General features: G+C 33.8%; 1 protein-coding gene across 1 annotated transcript; it reads left to right on the top strand.

The window, feature by feature from the left end:
* Positions 1-911: 911 nt before the first annotated feature.
* Positions 912-21,041, top strand: LOC133194054 (sterol regulatory element-binding protein cleavage-activating protein-like). Its single transcript, XM_061329989.1, has 24 exons — positions 912-999; positions 1,814-1,998; positions 2,194-2,350; positions 2,639-2,799; positions 3,213-3,350; positions 3,991-4,070; positions 4,198-4,312; positions 4,951-5,132; positions 6,431-6,557; positions 7,173-7,285; positions 7,611-7,705; positions 8,175-8,273; positions 8,594-8,881; positions 9,277-9,599; positions 12,315-12,822; positions 13,422-13,537; positions 13,713-14,182; positions 14,578-14,714; positions 15,165-15,250; positions 15,588-15,694; positions 16,328-16,503; positions 17,829-17,909; positions 18,552-18,764; positions 19,021-21,041. The coding sequence occupies exons 2-24, from the start codon at positions 1,886-1,888 to the stop codon at positions 19,264-19,266; spliced, it is 4,131 nt and encodes a 1,376-aa protein (XP_061185973.1). The 5' UTR covers positions 912-999; positions 1,814-1,885; the 3' UTR covers positions 19,267-21,041.
* Positions 21,042-21,218: the final 177 nt, after the last annotated feature.

Genomic DNA, 21,218 nt, shown 5'->3' with positions numbered 1-21,218 from the left:
GTATAACAACAATTCTTTTTTTTTTCCTAAGTTTACAAAGCGGCATTATGTTGTGATTTTTAATTGAGAAATATAGGTTTTTTGACAAAGTCAACCGCATTCCGAGAACCCTTTACATTTGAACAGTATAAAAGTCAAATATCAAATATCAGCAATTTTAGAACCAGTGTCCACACTGTGATCAAGGTAACTCAATGATATCATGAACTGCTCTCAAATCTTATTTCTGCAAGTACAAATTCAAAATAATTATCAAAGAATTTCAAACCTTAAACTATGATACCGACCATCTTGTCACTATGTTTTTAAAATGTCGGCCTATAACCTTTACATAGCAGAGTCGGGTACGTAGATTGGATTGTTGATTCAGGATTTCATGCTTGGTCGATATGCTTTTCTGTTATGTATATGTATATCCAAAATTTTGAAACCAAAAAAAAAAAAAAGAAAGAAGAAGGAGAGGAGGGAAAAAAAAGGATAATCAACGTCACATTTAGAAAGGTCACGGTGCACAAATGCCTGTAAGGTTGAACAATTTGATTTTTTTTAAAGATTTTTTTTTAACATTCAGACATGCACATGATGCATGTCAAGATACTTTAATAAACTGACTTTAAATTAATCCTTGAATTCCAATTTCTTTGAACATATGAAAAACTCATCTAAAAATTCTATTCTATATAATAAGTACAAAATTTATCGTGGACTGGCCTTTTTTATTGTCTGCATGGAGTATTTGGAAAACCCTTGTCCAAATGAGTCAGGAAACAGAGTTAGTAATCGTACGATCGCTTAAACATGTGTATAAGCCAATCAGAATTTTCGATTGCGTAAATTCTGAACACCGGAAGTAAACCCCCCTGCTGATCATTTTTTGTTGTGAACTGTGTATTTTCATCAATTTTGCTACAAATTAAAAAGACAAGTGTGAAAATTAAATGCATTTAATTTTTAAAAGATAATTTTATGGATTAGAGACAATATTGAGATTATCAGAAGGTAATTGTTAAGGATTTATGTTAATTTATAGATGTTACATGTTTTGATTCCGAATTTCCTCTTTTAAAAAAAGAGATGCCACCGGAGTGAAACACAAATCCTAAATTTAATTTGAGAAAGGAGCTGTTAGATAATGAATAAAATGTTTCAGTCCTAGAGCTCGTTGAACAGACGAACTGTTAAAGTCATTACTATGATTTACCTGTAATTGACTGATTGATGGAATTGGTAAATGACATGTTTTGCGAAATTACATGTCATACAGTTGAATTAAAGTGGGATTCATGGGGGGGGGGCAGTATAAAGCATTTAATGTGTTTTATCATTTGTATCAAGAAATCAGAAAAGCTAAGTTGGCAGAAATGTGCACTTTTCCTCATCATCAGTAACATTATACTAACATACAAGTTTTCTATCCTTTTCCAAATTTTATAGAAGTGTTAGTTGATAGAAATCATGTGGGTTACTGAAAAACATTTGTTTTTCTGCATTTTAGATGAGTTACATTTCCTTAAATCATATTTAATGAAAAATGATATAGCATTCACAAGTAACTCCAACCAATGTATATGCTATGAATAATGTGCATAACTTCCATCATAAAAAATGGCAGATAACTCTGAAAAGGGAAAGAAAATTATTGAAAAAGTTTGATGAATTTCTGAATTGAGTGCCACTGAATTCAGAATCTTCACTGAAAATTTCAACTGACAAAGTCCAGTCAGCATTGGCAGTGGCAAGTAGAAATTTAACAACTCCCTGAATTTGCATACCTGATAAAAATTGATGAATTCAGTCACATTATGTTTTACAGCAACCAGAAAACCACAGAGGAAATGACAGGGGTTACTTAATCAGCTGTGCAGTGTATCCCTCCCCATGAACCATGAAGTCGCTGCAGGAATATGTGACGCAGGTGTTTTACACCCATGGTCTGTTCTGCGCCAGTCATCCCTACTCAATCCTGACAGTAGTCATTTGCATCATGCTTACGTCTTTGTAAGTTTTTGTCTTCTGTGGTGCATTTTATTTTTCCAATTATAAGATCTTTGTAAGAAACAATGAATAAATTATAGAAAGTAAATTTTGTGAAATATATTTTTAGGTTAGGAATTGCCATTCTGTGATAAATCATAAAATTTCATATCAGATTTGGTTGTCACCTTGTATAGACAAATATTTTTTGATCTTCAGTTATCCCCTGGTACACATGCCTCTGCCAGGAAATGTCCCACTACAGCACAGGGAGGCTCTAGCTGATTACAAAGTCCCCTCAGAGAAATCCCCTAAACCCACCACCCCCCAGACAGGAAAAGACAGTCGCCCCAACGAACTCTTCAAACCTCCATGGGTAAAGAAAACATTTGTGACAATAAAACAGTACATGTTTATTATTAGACTAAATGATTATATTAAAAAGAATTATTTTTTAATGTTAGTTTATTATTTAGATTTTAATCCAAAGTTATTTGATTATTTTTAGGTCCTGTAAAATTTAACTTGTTCATGTGTATGCCATAGTGCAAGTGTATTTTCTGTAGACTTTCAATATAGTCAAAGAAAATTTATGCAGAATATGTATAATGTTTTGTATTTGAAGGATTATTTTATAATGTAACTTTACATGAATTTATTCTAGTATCTAGGAGTTCCTGTTGGGTACATCCAGCAAATTGTAGTCAAGGCAACAGTGTCACCATGGAAACAAGAATACATGATTCCAGAGGATGCATTTAGGACACCTTTACTCAGGGTATTTGACATTCTGGAGGAGCTGGACAAATTCAAATTCAAGAATGGGTAAGAATCAGATTAACAGTAGATAGTGGTAAAAATTAACAGATTACTTGTATACAGTCAGTTTCATTAGGATTCTCATTAGAAATATTGGAATTTGTCTTATGAGTACATTTCAAGGGCGTAAACGTTATTTCAATTCTATTACTACAGCTTTTAATCTAGCTGTATTTCACACTTTGCAGTGATTTCACATAATGAAGGCATCTCCTATAGCAATTTCAGACAGAATTATAAATTGGATATTGTGCTGCAATGTATGCCCAGACCTTAAGGCTTAACACTGAAGTGGTGCTTTTGCTCCATTAAAAAAGTATTAAATCCTAGAAATGTTTGATACAAAAGTAAAACATGTATGTTACAGTGAAGGAATATTGCTCATAGACAGTGTACAAATGTCTATATTTACTGAACAGGACTGCTGAATACTCTGTGTCTGATGTATGTCTGCGTGTCGGGGAAGTCCTACCTAAAATCAAGTTCAGAGAATTGCTGCCAGAGTATTCCTGCCTGACGCTCTCACCGGCCAATTTCTGGTTCCGCAAGAAAGAGAAGTAAGCTCTTGTACACCTGAAATAAATTTAGAAACACAAAGATGTTGGTATGCATAATAATCAAACACTTCTTTAAAGTAAATTTATATCTCCCTTTGATTTTCTAACTTTGATACAAGAATTAGTAGATTAAAGAACTTCTCTACTGGAAAATTTATGCTTTTTGCATGTATATGTTTTTAGCTCTCCAAAGCCAAAAGCTTATTATAAGTGAGCTTTTTTTATCGAAGGTTGTACATCATCTGTCTGGTGTCTGTCATTTGTTGTTGTTGACTTTTACATTTTCACTTTTCTCTTTAGAACCACTGTGACAATTTCAAACTTACCACAAATCACCCTTGGGTGGAGGGAATTCAAGTTTTGCAAATGAAAGGCCTTGCCCCTTTTCAAGGGGAGATAATTCAAAAATAGGAAAAATAGGGTGTGATCATTTAAAACATTATCAAAAGAGACAAAATTAAGTGAAAGTCTGATGCAGGATGTAGTATATGAGGGATAAAAGTTTTATATGGAAATAAACACATGATACATGTAAATACCTGGTAGGAAAATTCTTTTTAAGAACAGCAGTGCCAAAGGTTACTCAGGTGAGCATTGTGGCCTATGGACATCTTGTTTGATTATAAACCTTATTATACAGATATTTAGCGGATGGGGAGATTCTCAAAACCTTGTTTAAGCGACATGGACAACCTTTGGAGACACCCCCTTATCTCAGAGGTAAATTTTACATGTATATTACAATCATTTAGAATAAACCTCAAAAAATCTTAATAAAACAGTCACAGTTTTTTGTGTGTGACAAAAATGTCAGGTTAAAGCATTGAATTGTTTTTCTGTTTGACAGACATCTTGTTTGGAATCCCATGGAAGAACTCAGGGATATCTCGTTACTTTATTAGGAACCAACAAAGAACTATCAGCTTTGCCATCTCCATTGCTTTTAAGAATTACAATCAAAGGTAAGATGGTTTGTCAGCTAAAGAGATGTTGCAGTACATCAAAGAATAATTAAGATTATCGTGTGCATTTCACAATGATTTAAGGTTCAATGACCCTCTGAGAAGAGAGATAACTCTCACTGCTATAAATGACTATTATTCCTTTATAAAGTTATTTAAAATTCATAAAATTATTAAGTGAAAAGGTGATTTCTGTCAATTTTTTCCCACAAGATATAATAAAATTGAGTGCATTATTATTAAGATTTCTCTTGGAAAGTTATTAGTATCAAAAAAAAAATTCTTAGAGAACAGAGGGATGGTGAACCTTAAAAACTTGAGTCTTCTTGCATTTAAATTGCCTGTATCCCAACAGTGTTTCATAGTATGATAAACCAGTTTGTGAAAATCTTAAAGGAGTTAAGAGTTTTTGTTTTATGATAAGTAAAAGGATTGTTAAAAATTATTTGAAAGAATTTATTACTTTTTTAATGAATTTCATTATCATTATGAATAATTATCATCCTACTTTTTTTCATTAGATTATTTCTTAGATTTTTTCCATTTTATTGATGAGAAAGCACATGTACAAATAAATCATGATGATGATTTTATTTCTTGTGAAACTTATTCATGTTAATATTTTATCCCTTCACCAGCTTTCTATTGGCTCTGAAGTCACGACTAGAGGATCTGTATCCAGAAACAGCAAGGAATGTTAACAACAGTCAGGTCAACACGATCGTACACATCCACTACCCGGACAGTAAAGTGTTTACAGAACACACCTATCTCATCATCACCTACGTATTCCTACTCATGTACATCTACTTCTCCGTCAGTAAGTAATCTACTCATCATCACCTATGTGTTCCTACTCATGTACATCTACTTCTCCATCAGTAAGTAATCTACTCATCATCACCTACGTATTCCTACTCATGTACATCTACTTCTCCGTCAGTAAGTAATCTACTCATCATCACTTACGTATTCCTACTCATGTACATCTACTTCTCCATCAGTAAGTAATCTACTCATCATCACTTACGTATTCCTACTCATGTACATCTACTTCTCCATCAGTAAGTAATCTACTCATCATCACTTACGTATTCCTACTCATGTACATCTACTTCTCCATCAGTAAGTAATCTACTCATCATCACTTACGTATTCCTACTCATGTACATCTACTTCTCTGTCAGTAAGTAATCTACTCATCATCACTTACGTATTCCTACTCATGTACATCTACTTCTCTGTCAGTAAGTAATCTACTCATCATCACTTACGTATTCCTACTCATATACATCTACTTCTCTGTCAGTAAGTAATCTACTCATCATCACTTACGTATTCCTACTCATGTACATCTACTTCTCTGTCAGTAAGTAATCTACTCATCATCACTTACGTATTCCTACTCATGTACATCTACTTCTCCGTCAGTAAGTTGGCTACTGATCTCATTCATGTATCACAAGTATTGATGTTGATTTGACAAAAGTACTGCTCCTCTGGCTGTTTATTTATAGTGAAACAGAACTCCAGCAAGGCTCTGATGTCCAGTGAAAGGAGTGGTCGTTTTGTCAAAGAAGCACCAATAGCATGAATACTGATTATGATAATTTTGTTTAATGTTTGGCTTTTTATGACTTCTGTAATTGACCCATTTACAATAAAATTTCCTGAATGTGTTAAAACATTTGAAAAATTAAATGTGACAGATCTGTTAAGAGATAATGCTGTTCTACTTGTTAAAAGTTTGAATGCTGAGCTTTGAAAGGTCACATGTCATAATCAATTGGTTTTCCTGTTCTTGGTTGTAATAACTGATTGTAACACATAAAGTCTCAACTAAAGGTTATTGTCTGTAAATAAGCATTGCATGTCTAATTGCTTATACTCTATAAAAGAATTTTTTCAGAATTCATCAGAAAAAATATTTGTAAAGTGAATGAGAAGTCATTCATTTCAATGTAATAGTCACAGGAATAAAATTGATGTAATCCCAAACTGATATTTTCATGTTTAGGTGAATTTAGACATTCACTTTCTCATAAAAGAACTACATGTAAATATATCTCTTAAGATATAAAATAAAACTCCTAATTGTATTGTGTATTTATTTGACAGGGAAGATAGAGATGGTGAAGTCTAAGTGGGGTCTGGCTCTGAGTGCGGTGGTCACTGTCGTAGCCTCACTCCTGATGTCCGTCAGTTTCTGTTCCTTGTTTGGACTCACCCCGACACTGAACGGAAGGTGAGTGTTACTGAATAGTCTCTTTTACAAGGATATTTTATAATTTTGGGTGATTGATGTTAAGGACCCTCTGTACACTAATAAAAAATGTTTTTTGGACTTTGAGAAAATTTTATTGTATAAAGGTGGAAATATTGAGTTGATCTATTTCATTTTCAACTAAGGATACCTGCCATTTTGCCTTAGGGAAAATGTTCAAAGACAACAAAATACTGAAGAACAATAGTCACTGTTGCTTACTTAAATGGGGAAAAAGATTGCAAATGAAGTATTCAGTTACTTCATCTTGATCTAATAATATTGTAATACTTAAGTTGATTACAAACTGTTTATTACACTGTAGAATTTAGTTTATTCAATTTCAAATCAAATCACTCTAATTGCCTAAAATTACCACGAAATTAGAACTCCTCAGTGTGCAATGTATAGAGGGTCCTTAAGTTCATAAAAATGAGCTTTAATGTGTCCTCTTAATACAAAACTTTAATGTCATCTTCAAGAATTTGTATATGTATGATGTGATTTGATTAATAGTGTATGCATTATATCAGTGACTAATACATGTACATACTAGTAGATTGAGAGTGAATAAGTTAAGTATCCTTTATATTTCAGTGAGATTTTTCCATACCTGGTTGTTTTTGTGGGTTTGGAGAATGTTCTTGTCATTACAAAGTCAGTCGTGTCAACACCTGTGGATCAGGATGTTCGATTCAGAATTGCACAGGGTAAGAATGCTACATACTGATGGTTTACAACTCTACTCTAGTGATCTTCCATTCATAGCCTGTTTTAAATAATTTTTTTTGCTCATAAACATCTTTAAGGTGACAACCATGAGTGCGGAATCTTCAATTGTTTACTAGTACATGTATATCGACATTCAATTTTTCAAGTGAAACTGTTAACAGAACAATTTTCTTTGCTGCTAAAGACATAACAAAGTATATACAAGAAAAAATGTATCTTATTCAAAAAGTTTTCCCCAATTTTGAAAAAAAATTGATTGAGAGAAAGAGAGAGATATGCTGAACATGGGAGCTTTTTTTGTAGGAATAAGTCAGGAGGGCTGGTCTATCACAAAGAACCTGGCCACAGAACTCATCATTGTTGTAGGGGGCTTCTTCACCTTTGTACCTGCCATTCAGGTAAGTGACATTTTACCTATAGGAGGAAAAAGTTATTGATAGAGAAGTTTTCTCGTATTGAAAATCAGAAAGGAAAATTTACACATATACTGTGGAATCATCATTATTCATGGGGGACCAATGTTCATGGGTCACCCTTACCCATGAATTTACATTGTCAACAAACTGATCATTAAATCTTCTGTATGTATATCATTACCCATGAAATTATGTTCCCCACAAAACAGTAAAATTTTGAATGCCCATGAACATTTACCCCCCTCCCCCCACCCTTCTCACACTAAATAAAAGATTCCACAGTACCCTCCCAGGTGGAAGGCACTGGGGAAATGACAGTGTGTCAAAGAGAAAATGAAAAGATCTACATGTATGTCATGTCTCAGATGAATAAAAGTTGTCAACAAGGTACCAATATTTACAACTGTCATGGGTGTGGATTTTTTTTTTATCCTTTGTCTTTTTTTCCCAGGAGTTTGCCTTGTTTGCTATGGTGGGACTGCTGACAGATTTTTTCTTACAACACGTTTTCTTTTTGACAACACTGTCCATTGACATCAGAAGAATGGAGGTATCTACAAAAATTCTTACAGTTTATGGCTATGTCCTCTATTTAAACATTCCAACCACTCTGGTGGTACTTTGTATATGACTATATGTGAAATGAAAAAAGAATCAATAAAAGGGATTTTCTATGAATTTTAATGAACTGCTAATGATTTTGGCCTGGTGATTAGATATGGAGTTTTGATGAAAGTTGTACTTGAGAAAACATTAAGAAAGAGCATATAAGAGAGATAAAATTATTAGCAAGAAAGCAGAAAGTGATTATTTATTACCCAGTAATATGTTTCCATGGTTTCAAAGCTGTAAATGATATTTTTATTTTAGCTGACAGATCTTCACAAGAAATTAAGGACATCTGTATCAGACTGTCAAATAGGTCATCCCCCAGGGTCAAAGGTCATTGAGCCACTGGTTCTGTGTCCTGCACGGGGCTTTGTATCGGCCCCAAACCTGTCCACCACAGATAAAACCTCTGTAAAGAAACACCGTAGGACCTCCTCTAATGTGTCCCTCGGTCCACCGTCTTCACTGGCAGATACTGTCCAGACATCAAGACGTTTACGTCTCATTGATTTCTTGGCAGATACCAGAGTTATCCAGCGATTTATCATGGTATGGCAAATAATTTGTAGTTTAACCCATATTTTTGAACACAATTGTATGTCACATTTTTTGTCACATTCTTTCCATAATTCTTAAACAGTACAATTACAATATGCACTTTAAGAAAGGGTGGAAGGCAAATTTGTTCTGTAGGACCTCTCTGTTACATTTTCATTACCTTTGCTAAATTACTCATGAATTTCTAAGAAAATACAATTCATTTTTCCTGATTCATGATTGAAATGTAAACTTTACCAAAAAAAAGAGAGAGAGAGAGATAGAAAAATGGAAGTCAGAGGTGAAAATTGATAATACATTTCATATTAACTAATATTCTTCATTTTTCACCAGTGTTTTTCAGATTATGCAGAAGTTGATAATTGCTATTTTTATTTTTTTTCAAGTTTTGCACAGTGATATGGATTGGATTAATTGTGTACAAAAGTGGAGTACTGGAGCATCTCTCCAACCCTCACCAGTCCAGCACAAAAAACTTATCCCAGGATTCCAGTGGACAGGATATGCCTCCCACTGAGAAACTCTCCAATATTGGAGATAAGGAAGGTCAGAGCACTGCTGGGCAGACTGCCAGTTCTTGGTGGTTCCAGGGTGAATCGGTGGATCCGGAGGGAGTGGTGAGACATAGGGAAGTTGAACTTTGGCAGCAGTTATCTTACAAACACTGGCCCACTCTGTTTGGATACTACAATATAAGTTTGTATGGAAAGTAAGTGAAATAAAGCAAACTGAAAAAGAGAAAAAAAAATGTATACGGTTTACAGTAAAACATGCTTATAGTGAACACGCTTGTAATGAATTGAAGCTTACAGCAAAGTGATTTTCATTCCCTGTGGCCTTAAAATACATTTGGAACTTATTGGATTTAAAGAATTTCATTTATAACAAAGCAGAATCATCCATCCAAGGCACTTCATTATAAGCGTGTTTTACTGTATTTGGAAAGTAGAAATGTAAAAAAAGAAATGCATTGATTTAAGATATACTGTTGTTCACATTCTAAAGATTACTTGACAATGAAACAAAAGTCATATACAGGTGACTCTCGATGGCTCGAATCTCTCGAAGTTCCCGATCTCTCGAAGTGAATCTCTGGTCCCGTTTTTTTACTCTATATAATAACTATGCAAATTTACTTCTGATCTCTCGAACTTCCGATCTCTCGAAGTTCTCTATCTCTCGAACCAAGATCTGGGTCCCATTACACATATTTCATTGTTGTTTACTCTCTATCTGTCGAAGTTTTGATTGCGCGGGTGTACACGCCAATCAAGTGTGAAATTAATGTAACTTTGACTTACCTGGATAACAGTGAACGTCTGGGGCTGGCATGGAGGTGTTAATTGGGTGTTTAAATAGATGACTCTACACCTTCGAGTCGTCAGAGTGTTGATATAATTTAATTTATTGGTTATAATTGGTAAATTATAAGTGAATTGCTTCACAACTTATTTTGACTTGACAGCAAGACGATAATTTTTAGAAAATAATTTAAGAGACGTGTCAATAATTTTCCATAGATTATGAAGTTTTATTATAGTCTACATAATCCCAGTATGAGAAACATTGCACAAGAAATCCTATCTCAAGAATTGAATACCGATTTAATACGAGAAATCTGGTGAAGGACCCGATCAAACCTGGGGGATAACAACACCGACGATTGCTATTCAGGTTTCATGTAATCATGAAATGAGAACAAATAAATATTGAAACTTAAAGAGATCATTTTATTTATTCAAAATACGATCATTGTTGTTGAAATCAAGTGAATTACCTGTAAAATACGAGTGAAAACGTGCAATGACATTATCAACGTATAATTCCGGTATTTATTATAGTAGAAAAATGATGGTCGGAACTGTAAATTCCGGATTTATTCACTTTCTATCTCTCGAACCCCTCGATCTCTCGAACTTTTCTTGCGGTCCCTTGAAGTTCGAGAGATCAAGAGTCACCTGTACTGTATGTGTAATTAAAAAAAGCAGGCTTCATATTTTAGCGGCTTTGGTGCGGACAACAATGCACTAATTCATGAATGCCGTTAAAAATCATTTATAAATACAAATTTTGACGTGGACATGTGTAGTGCTAATTCATGATTACGCCAACCACTCAATATCTAGTGATTGCACTAAATTTTGAATACGTCAATTTCTGTACGAGGGCTGTTCGTAAATTATTGAGACATTGTGTATATTCTTCTTTCTAATGAACGCTTTTCGGTGAAAATTTGCATATACGTTTGACAAACACTAAGAATTAATAAAAGCAAGAAATATTTTTAAAATATTTTATTTCTTCTTTTCAGTGGTATATAAATGTGTCATTGGTAGGGGTACCCGGCGCAGTCATGAAATCAGATATTGAAAATATGTAACACCAACGTTAAAACTCCCAGTGGATCCATAGTGAGAGCGAAAATAATCCAAATTATGTATATATTTTTCGATTCGATCTTGTGCAAGTTTGCTAGAATTTCGATCAGAAAAACGGAGATCATTAAAAAAAATTTAAGCGCGGTAAAGCAATCTGATAATGATGACAAAACGGATTTTGATGTCAAGGCGGAGCAGCAAGCATACCTAAAATTTTGTGTAGCGGTATTGAGAACTCTTGTCCAGACTAAATGACCTGCTAAAACAAAAACAATGCAATAAAACATGTCTAAGGGTTTATTTTTTCATTGGTATGTTTTTTCTCGCAAATAATTCAACCAGAGTAAAAACAAAAGCTTCGGACGACCATCAATTATTACGGATTAAATAATGTTGACCCGCGTTGCATAACTCGGTACTGCATGATACTAAGTCAACTTGTATATGACACTTCGTGTATATTTTACACTGGGGTAGCAACAGCACACGTCTTATTTTGATTTTTGTTTTTGTTTTTTTGAAGAATTGTTTAAGAATTATAAGAGACAGTTTGAATTTTGGAATGTTATATGTAATGACAGAGAAAGTAGATTGAACAATTCCCGATCATTTCACAGTGAGAAAATATCGGCTGACCAGGCAATGAAATGACGTAGCGATGCTGCTCCTGGTCAATAGACATATACTTGTTTATAATTTCACCGGAACATATTTAATTATCCTATAAATTAGAAATTTTGCATAATTGTTTTATTTGTTCTTTATGAAATGTTGACGAACTTTCATGAATTTATCTCTGTCCTTTGTGGAGTAAAAGTAATTGTCTCAATAATTTTCGAACAGCCCTCGTACACGTACAGTATTTGATTTCTACCACAAAAAATATTTCACTCTGGGAAATGCATATATGCAATACATCAAAATATAATTCTGCCTGTAACTCCTTTCAGAATTTTGATCTTGAATTTGGAATAAGATTATTGGATCTTTTTTTCTGAGTTACATGTATTTAATTTAAAATCGTACATAACTATTTTTTATTCCAGATTTATATCCATTTTGCCCAGTCTTCATCTTTCTATTGTGGTGGATCCTAACGAGGCAATATCTCTGAGACACCCCAGTGAAAATGCAGGAAAAACCCCTCAGCAAATTAAACAGGAAATAGAGCAGATCTCCCAAGAACAGTTGTCCGAGGCCAAACGTGTGGAATCCGATGTTCTTCCAGACGACAGCATCAAAGGAATGCTTGAGTCCTTACCAAACTATATCTACGACTCGGATCAACTAAGGAAATTGTATGACCCTGAAGAACTCCGAAAACTGTACCCCAAGTCTCAGCAGGAACTCCTCTCCACCATTCTGTTGGTGCTGTTTAGTGCTATCTGTCTGTCCTATTTTGGTCTGGCATTGTATCACTGTATCTGTCCCAAGAATTATGCCAGGTGGCGCTCAAGATGGTTCAGAGGTCAACAGAGAAAACGGGAAAAGGGTCGTGGGTATTACAAGCAAATCAAGGAGTCTGTTCCCAAGGTCCTTAAAGGTCACCTACAGGTAATAGCATTTATATTACATGAACAACATAAAAATGTTGTGAAACCACTTGATTCCCAAATGTTGAGATTTGGAATTTAATAATGTTGTGTAATGCAAACTCACATATTTTAGCATGGAATATTTATAATACTATGACATGTTTAAAAATTAGATAATTACTTAGAATGTCTGATTTCTGTACTGTCTAAGCAGATAAAATTTACATGTACAGTCAAACCTTGTTATCTTTAACTGGGATAAAGCTTCAAGATATCACAATATTCGAGATAACAAAGGTTATAAACATAAAGAAAAAATGGTCTGGACTGTCAAATCACTTCTACATATCCCTTGCATTTGAGATATTGGTGTTCGAGATGAAGAAGTTCAACTGTACTTTACTTTTATTAATTGTGATAATGCAAAATTTTGTCATGTTTTGCCTATACATGTATATTAATGTGAACCCACACTTTAAGCAATAATGCGTCATTACACACAACATTACAATGAGCTTTATACATTGAAATAATGTATGCCTAATAAAAGTTTTGGATTATGAAGGTTTGGACATAGGTGATCACTGGTGGTCTCTCATTGTGTGATTTGTATTGTAGGAGATAGAATGTGTGGTGACAGATGGTCAGTACATCATCAGTGCCTGTTTGGGGGGTCAGCTCAGAGTCTGGGACTCATTTACTGGAGACTGTGTAACTGTCATCCACAGGAAAGGGTAGGTTCCAAAACTGTATGTTGCTGATATATAGCTTTTGAAAGCACAGATGCTTAACTTAAAAGCAAAATCAAATACTATAGCACTCGGATAAGCTTTTCTCTGAAAATTGGTTCAGAATCATCAGAATCAATTTTCTTTAATGAATGCCCATTTCATCTGTGTAACTTTTTAGAGCCACCCCTCCAGTGAAGCGAAAACCTTGTCTTGGACGGAACATCAATGACAGTGATGCTGACTTGTATGCTGAATACCATGGTAATGGTAGTCATGGAAACGGCAGTGACCCAGAAGAAGTTGACCTTCAGAGAGCTCGGCCCAGACAGAAGGCAATCAGCCATGTACCTTCTCCCCAAGGGAAAAAACTTTTCCATAATCAGCCCAATCTCTCAGGGACAATTCACACCAATTTCTACATGGCTCCTCCATCTCCTGTCAGCCACAGTTCCCCCACCTCTCTGGATCCACCCTCAGTCTTCACCCCGGAGAGCTCTCCCTCACTGGGTAATTCATCTTGCGAGATGAGTGGGTTTGATTTCCAGTCACGGTTTCAGCCTCTCTATGATGAGCATGCTCAGTTCGTACGAGAGAATCCTGTAGAGGAGGATGTTTTCTTAGAAATTAGGTCAAGAAGTTGGAGTGCTGGTGAGTGTATGTTCTGTACAGATAAATTTAATGTGTGTATACTCCATTAAGTTTGAAGATCAGAAATAAACAAGAACCAAATAAACAGTAGTATAAGTGGACTTATGAATTGGTGTCAGACTAATTAATGAACAGAACAAAAGTTACCTAACTTCTGACCATGTGTGGTGTGTTTTAACATACAGTACCTGTATAAAACTTTAAGCTTTCAAATATTTATGTGTATATACATCTACACAGGTTGTACATGAAATGTAACTCTCAAACCTATTGATTGTAAATCCTCCCATTAGCCTCAAATAAGAACAAGTTCCATTGGAGACAAATGACTGAATGGTAAAATCTGTTTCATATATCTTTTCTGATATTCTATATATTTTGACTTCTCTGTTTAGGAGATCATCCTTTGACTACAGAACATGATGCTGCATTGTTTGACTCTGGCTTTGAGGGAAACCAAGCACCTGCAATCTGGTGCCTCTCTTGTTATGAGGGTCTGATTGTAGCGGGCTGTGGAAATGGCAGAATTGAGGTAATCTTTGTAGTCATAACATTTATGAAGGACAGAATCAATCAAAAGTAGACAATTTTCTCAAGGATGAGTGCATGCATGTTAATATGAAAAGAGTTTCATGTAATTTATATAGTGTATTACCCTACAGTAGCCTTGAGATGTGCACTGGTATTTAGTTATTTCAAGATTATTTGAGTCACATACCATACACTAATGATTTCTGTATCTAACAAAAATTTATGCAAACGTGCATAACTATGTCCTACAAAAAAGACCGTGATAACTTGATGTACATTTCATGTATATTTTAGTAAAAAATGTGAATATTTAAGCAAACATTTCTTAAATATTACCTATATAACATACACATCACTTAATTTTTGAGAAATGGGTGTATGTTATGTTCATCTGATGTGCAGAGGTTTTATTGATTGATATACTTAAAATAATATAAATGTCTATTTATAGTTTTGGGAAAGTACGAGTGGCAGCTTGAAGTGTATGTACGGTGATAACAAGACTGGAGTTACTGCCCTTTGTATAATTAATAAAAGGCAAGTTTATTAATGACATCCTTTATGTACATGGATGACCTTCAGGAATTTCGCAAAACTTCATTCATGTGGTCTTTCATTGAGCTATTAATGTCAGCTGGAGAGAAATCAGAACTGTTTAGTTGCATATTCCATCACCATTAAAATGGAAAATATCCAATATATCTAATGTGAATGTTATGTCATATTCCAGTATTACCGTAAAATCAAATCTCACATAGTAATTGTACAGGAGACTGTTACAATTATTTGTGTTCACTTTTCAACATAGGATTTTAAGCGTGATACTCATTATGCAGGAATAAATCATTTCATGATTTTTCGAAATTTATTTTAGGGTGGTTGCTGCCAGACTTGATGGTTCATTAGATTTCCTAGAAATTGAAACATTCCATAATCCTATCTTACCATTAACCAATCCGTCCAATTCACCACATGTCAAAGGTGAGTCTCTTCTTGGTATCTCAGGTTTTTTTTTTATGCTGAATTGAATCGTTGGCAAGTATACTTCAGATACATATACATGTATGTGTACACTGACACATGAAAAACAAAATGACATACATGTAAATCTTTATACTGTTTGTGCATATTTACAGTATACTTTAGAAGCAATAGTTTTCCTGGGGATAAAATTTTGTTGATTTGTCATTTAAAATGGTTTTGTTGGCATTTGATTTCATTGATTCGAAAGTAACCCTTTTCAACAGAGAGTCTTATAAAATTTTGTATGGGATTTAATTTCGTTGATAACTGCTAAAAAAAAAAATAAACGAAATTTAATCCCCAACAAATATTTCTGCTTTTACAGTATATGTACATGAACATATAGAACTTCTGTTCATTTCAGTTACATGTATTAAAAAAGTGTACGTGTACATGTACATGTATTTTAAAAGACTTATATTGTCTTCATTAGTGGTTTTAAGTTTGTTTTAAACTTAATTTTGTTAGATTATTGCCCTGTTCACAGAAGTATCAGGGGAAAAAATCTGCTTTGAATACTTTTAAGCAAATCTGACCTTTTTATTTCTTTAATTGATAGTAATCTTGCAAATTTGTTCAACATTTCTGCAGGTCATATGAGATATCATAGTCAACATAAAGTAGTTCTCATGGACTCATCAAAGAAATGGGAGGAGATTTTACATGTTACCTTAGTGAATAGTGTCAAAGCTCACCAGCAACCAATCGTCAGCCTTAAATGTGAAGGAGGGCGGGTCATTTCTGCCAGTCAGGACCACTCCCTCAAGGTAAAGTTAGCATTTTGTAACTTTATCATTTGATTTATACGTGTATCTATCATTGTTATAAAGATCATTTCCAAAAGTTAATTAAAAATATATTTACTGATGCAACTTTTTTATGACGTCGAGCTCTTGGAGCTCGAACGTCATCTAGCAAGCGCCCAGTTGAAATCACGACCGGATATGTACGCGACCGAATGTGTCAGTCGATGCATCCGCAATAGAAAATAGCAATAGCTATAAACCAATTTCTTTGAAAACGCTCAAAATGAATAATACCTTGAAAATAAAATTGCATCAATTATGTCTGCAATTAATTCTATTGCAAAACAACAATATTATGTTTTATTCTCACATAAGAAAAACGTGATGGTTGTTGCGGATGAATTTCTACAGAAAGGGTGCGTTGAATGACATGAATAACATTTCGGAACGATAACCGTGTAACATAAACAACACAACAGGAGGTAAAATAATTACAAAATTACATAAACACGAATACTACAAGACTAAAAAGATTGAATTTCTAAATCTTAGCTTTACTTATACAATCTTCTAACCAACTCTATCCTAAAAACCGATGATATTGACCAGTATTACTGTATTTCTCCATTTCCTCCATTTCCCAGTATACCGTATACCACGCCCGATCGTAACTCGATCGTAATTGTAACAGAACAGAGTCTTGGTTGTAGTTTAGATGCAATCACTAATACAACGCTTTGACATTGGCAATTAGAAAAAATATTATATAAATTCATGAAATCCTTCATAGTTCATAATTGACTGAAAAGAATATTTGGCATGAACATGTTCGACGATGTCTGGTCAATTCGAACCTTGCTCCATTCGGACCATGACATAAGGCCACAGACTGTAATTGTGATATTTTGTTTAAAACTATTTTTTTATTATGTCTCCTGAGTCACTCACTTGACTTATCGCTATCTTCAAATTCAAAATTATCTTTTGAAATTGTTTTTCTTGTTCGACGTCATTGAAGCCTTTCAGGCTTTTGATTTTAATATAATTATTGTAGGTTCGTTATTTTACGCGTGCATGTACTTAATTTTGTGAAATGACTTGAAGACGGCAAATTGGGAGAACATCAATTCACGAGTGGACTGTTAATAAAGAGTTTTGACATGTATTTTAGCCGTGTAAAAATAAGAGCGAGAAATTTTCATGAAAGCTGCCTGTCACGTAATTACGCAATAATAAAATCCCTGTGTATATTTGGGAATCTACAGTTATGAAGCTTTTTATGTCAATGACTGTAATTATATATATGTTCATAATCTAAATAATGGGTATGGTTTTATGTAAAATAGGTGTTCCGTTTAGAGGATTCCAGGTGCTTGTACACTCTGTACGGACATACCACAAAAATAACAGTGCTGTACGCTGACAAGGTATGTAATTATGTCTCCTTGTACACTCTGTATGAACATACCTCAAAAATAACTGTATGAACATACCTCAAAAATAACAGTGCTGTACGCTGACAAGGTATGTAATCATGTCTCCTTGTACACTCTGTATGAACATACCTCAAAAATAACAGTGATGTACACTGACAAGGTATTTAATCATGTCTCCTTGTACATTCTGTATGAACATACCACAAAAATAACAGTGCTGTACACTGACAAGGTATGTAATCATGTCTCCTTGTACATTCTGTATGGATACCACAAAAATAACAGTGCTGTACGCAGACAAGGTATGTAATCATCATGATCATGTCTCCTTGTACACTATGTACAGATGTACCACAAAAATAACAGTGCTGTATGCTGAAAAGGTAATTCTGTCCCCTTTAACAGTAAACATTAAAATCTTGTTCATCCTACATGTAGTTTGACAAAACAGTGCAAAAGAACATCATACTTCATTATGGATACCTAAAACGATTTCACTAGTTTTTTCAACTTTGAGAGAAAGAACATGAAATTTTAAACTGCAATTATAAGACAGGTTTTTGCTGTTATTTTTTAGTTTTTGTTTTTGTAAACATAACAAACAGAATTATTATCAGTGAAAAACTATTTTAGTCACCACCATTTAATGTGGCTAGTGGGGATGCTGAGGGAACCACCAGACTATGGGACCTCCATACAGGCACCTGTCTTCACAAGGTCAAAGTTCATGAGGCAGCAGTGGTGGCCTTGACCTGTACCACTAAGTATGTGGTCAGTTCTGGACTAGATGACCGACTCTGTGTGTGGGACAGAAAGAGGGGAACTCTGATTCATGAACTGGACATGGTAGAGTGTATTACACAAAATAAAATATGATGTTCTCTGGAAATTAATTTAAAAATGAAGCTGTATTTACAGAAATTAAAGTGCAGTGAAATATGACAAACTTTACAAATGATCTTACAGAATGCTTACTTTTTGCATATTTTTTAACTCTTTTAAGTATAGATCTTTCATTGCACATATAGATGTTTTAAATGTATTTTAGATAAAATTACACTCAGATTGTAATTAAAGAAAATTATCTCTGTTTACTTCATAGGATCCGTGTGGAAACAACTGTATGTCGTTGCTGACCTCTCACTTATTAGTTACTGGAGGTCAAGGACACATCCAGTTAATTGACCTTGACAAAGGTGACATCCTAAGAACTGTGAGTGTGGGATCATTTGACAAGTCTGCCTTTGTGAATCAGATCCATATTGTACAGAACACCGTTATAGTCTGTGACTATGCCAGTGAGATGAAGGTGATACAGTTTCCCACCGTGTTGGAGAAAACAGACTAAAGTTTGAGAGAAAAAAATACTGTTGTTGTTGTTTTTCTCAGACATCAGGTTTGTTGAAAATGAGCAGGTTCTGGTGATTGTTTATTTTTGGACTGTATATGGAGAAAACAGACTATATTGATGGAAAGCAGATTAACAGAAATTGTGTTGGTTCCTCCAATGATTTGCTTGTGAAAATGAAATTCCTGTGTCTGTGACAGCCTGGAATGATTCTGTGATCTCATGTGGTGTGCCAACCCTGTGAAATCTTCATATATATAAAACAAGTTCATACCACTCTGTTCCAATTTTCATTTTTACATTAGAACTAAAACCCAAAAGGCACATTTATAGAAGCCATGTTTTAAAGTGCAATGAAGCTACATGTAGTACACTCAGAAAAACAGGACAGATTTATCATAGATCTTACCTCCGTCATTCAGGATTTAATATTTCATTGAAGGGTCATTTTTCTTTCTATTAGATGGGAGGATATTTTTTTAAACTGGATATCTTCATGTTTCAATGACTCCACTTTATAGACTCAAAGTAAACTTTTTAAATATGAGTTGGAGACTATTTAGTCAAGGTCATGATACATTCAGGTTAAGGTCACATCAAAGGGTCATTTTTTCACTGTAGAATTTTATCAATTCTTGGGAATTGTTTTTCAATCAAATAAAATATATTTTTTTTATGTTATATTATTTTATTAGAAAAAAAGAGGAAAGCAATTGTTAAAGTAGATAAAATTTCAAATTAGATCAATGATTTGTGTTTTCTATAGTATCCTTGTCATATTTACTTCAATTTTCTTAACATTATTTTATATGTCTGTAAGGTAAGAAGGAGATGGCAGCCCTCTTATAAAGTGTCATAAAATGCATGAATATACATATGTCCTGTCTCTAAAATTTTGAACATTTACATGTAGCTGTTACCATGGATAATGCATGTATGACGTGTGCAAGGTTTCTATCATAATTGTGTTCACTGTGTAATGTTCAACATTAAAATGAGGGAGCATTAACACATACCATCATCTATGTACTAGGCTTATGCCTTCTGCAGCTTCAATTTTTCTTCTAGTAACAGGTGCTATATTGACAAGCATTTAGCCAAAGATGATTGTAATTGCTCAAGCTTCATTCCTGTAGAAAAGCTTCTTTAACATTAGTGCTATTCTATAATTGTTGTTACAGTTATATAGATTTAACAATGTTAAAAGGCCTAATACATGTATATATAAATTTATATATATCTGCAGTGATACATAGAAAAAAATCATGATTTGTCAGTGCTATATGTGATTCTTTAAATTAATCTCAAGTTTTAAAGTTATTGTTTCTTTTGTTAACGAGGCCTTAGAAGAAAAGAATATAGTATACATTGTACATGTACATGTATTATATCATGTTTTTACATGCAGTCTGTGTTCCTCAAGTTGTAAAAGCCTTATTTTTTTTTTACTGTACATGTGAGTCAGAAATGGAACAGGGGGTTGATTGTTTTGTGTTTATTTATTGAAGAAATTGTATGATAATACAAGTATATAACAACATTGTGTTTATAAGCTTATAAAGAACATACTTAACATAAATTTCATGTATTATGTCTTTCACATCAACTCTCTGTAGATTAATTTAAAACTTTTTTTTTTACTTTCATCTTCATGTACAAAATTAAAAAAAAAAAAAAAATAGATTCTTGATTGAAATCCAAATTGTATTTCATGTGCTTATTAATTTGTGTAATAAAGAGTTAATTTGCAATTTACATGTTAGATCAGGGTGGATAGGTAATACATTAATTTTTTATGCTTTTTACCATGATTTTCTTATTACATACTGTACTATATCTGATTTTGATAAGAAACACTGTGTTCCAAACTGTTCTGTCGTAAATCATTGTTATATTTTCGTTCACTCCATCGCATGAAAACCAAATACATTCTTTAACATTTAGCTGTGTTT

Source organism: Saccostrea echinata, unplaced genomic scaffold (genome assembly GCF_033153115.1).
Source record: "Saccostrea echinata isolate AGI-Se365-2 ecotype Australia unplaced genomic scaffold, CSIRO_AGI_Sech_v1 ptg000028l, whole genome shotgun sequence".
Lineage (NCBI taxonomy): Eukaryota > Metazoa > Mollusca > Bivalvia > Ostreida > Ostreidae > Saccostrea > Saccostrea echinata.
Note: the sequence above shows the minus strand (reverse complement) of the source record. Positions and strands in the feature narration are given on the sequence as shown.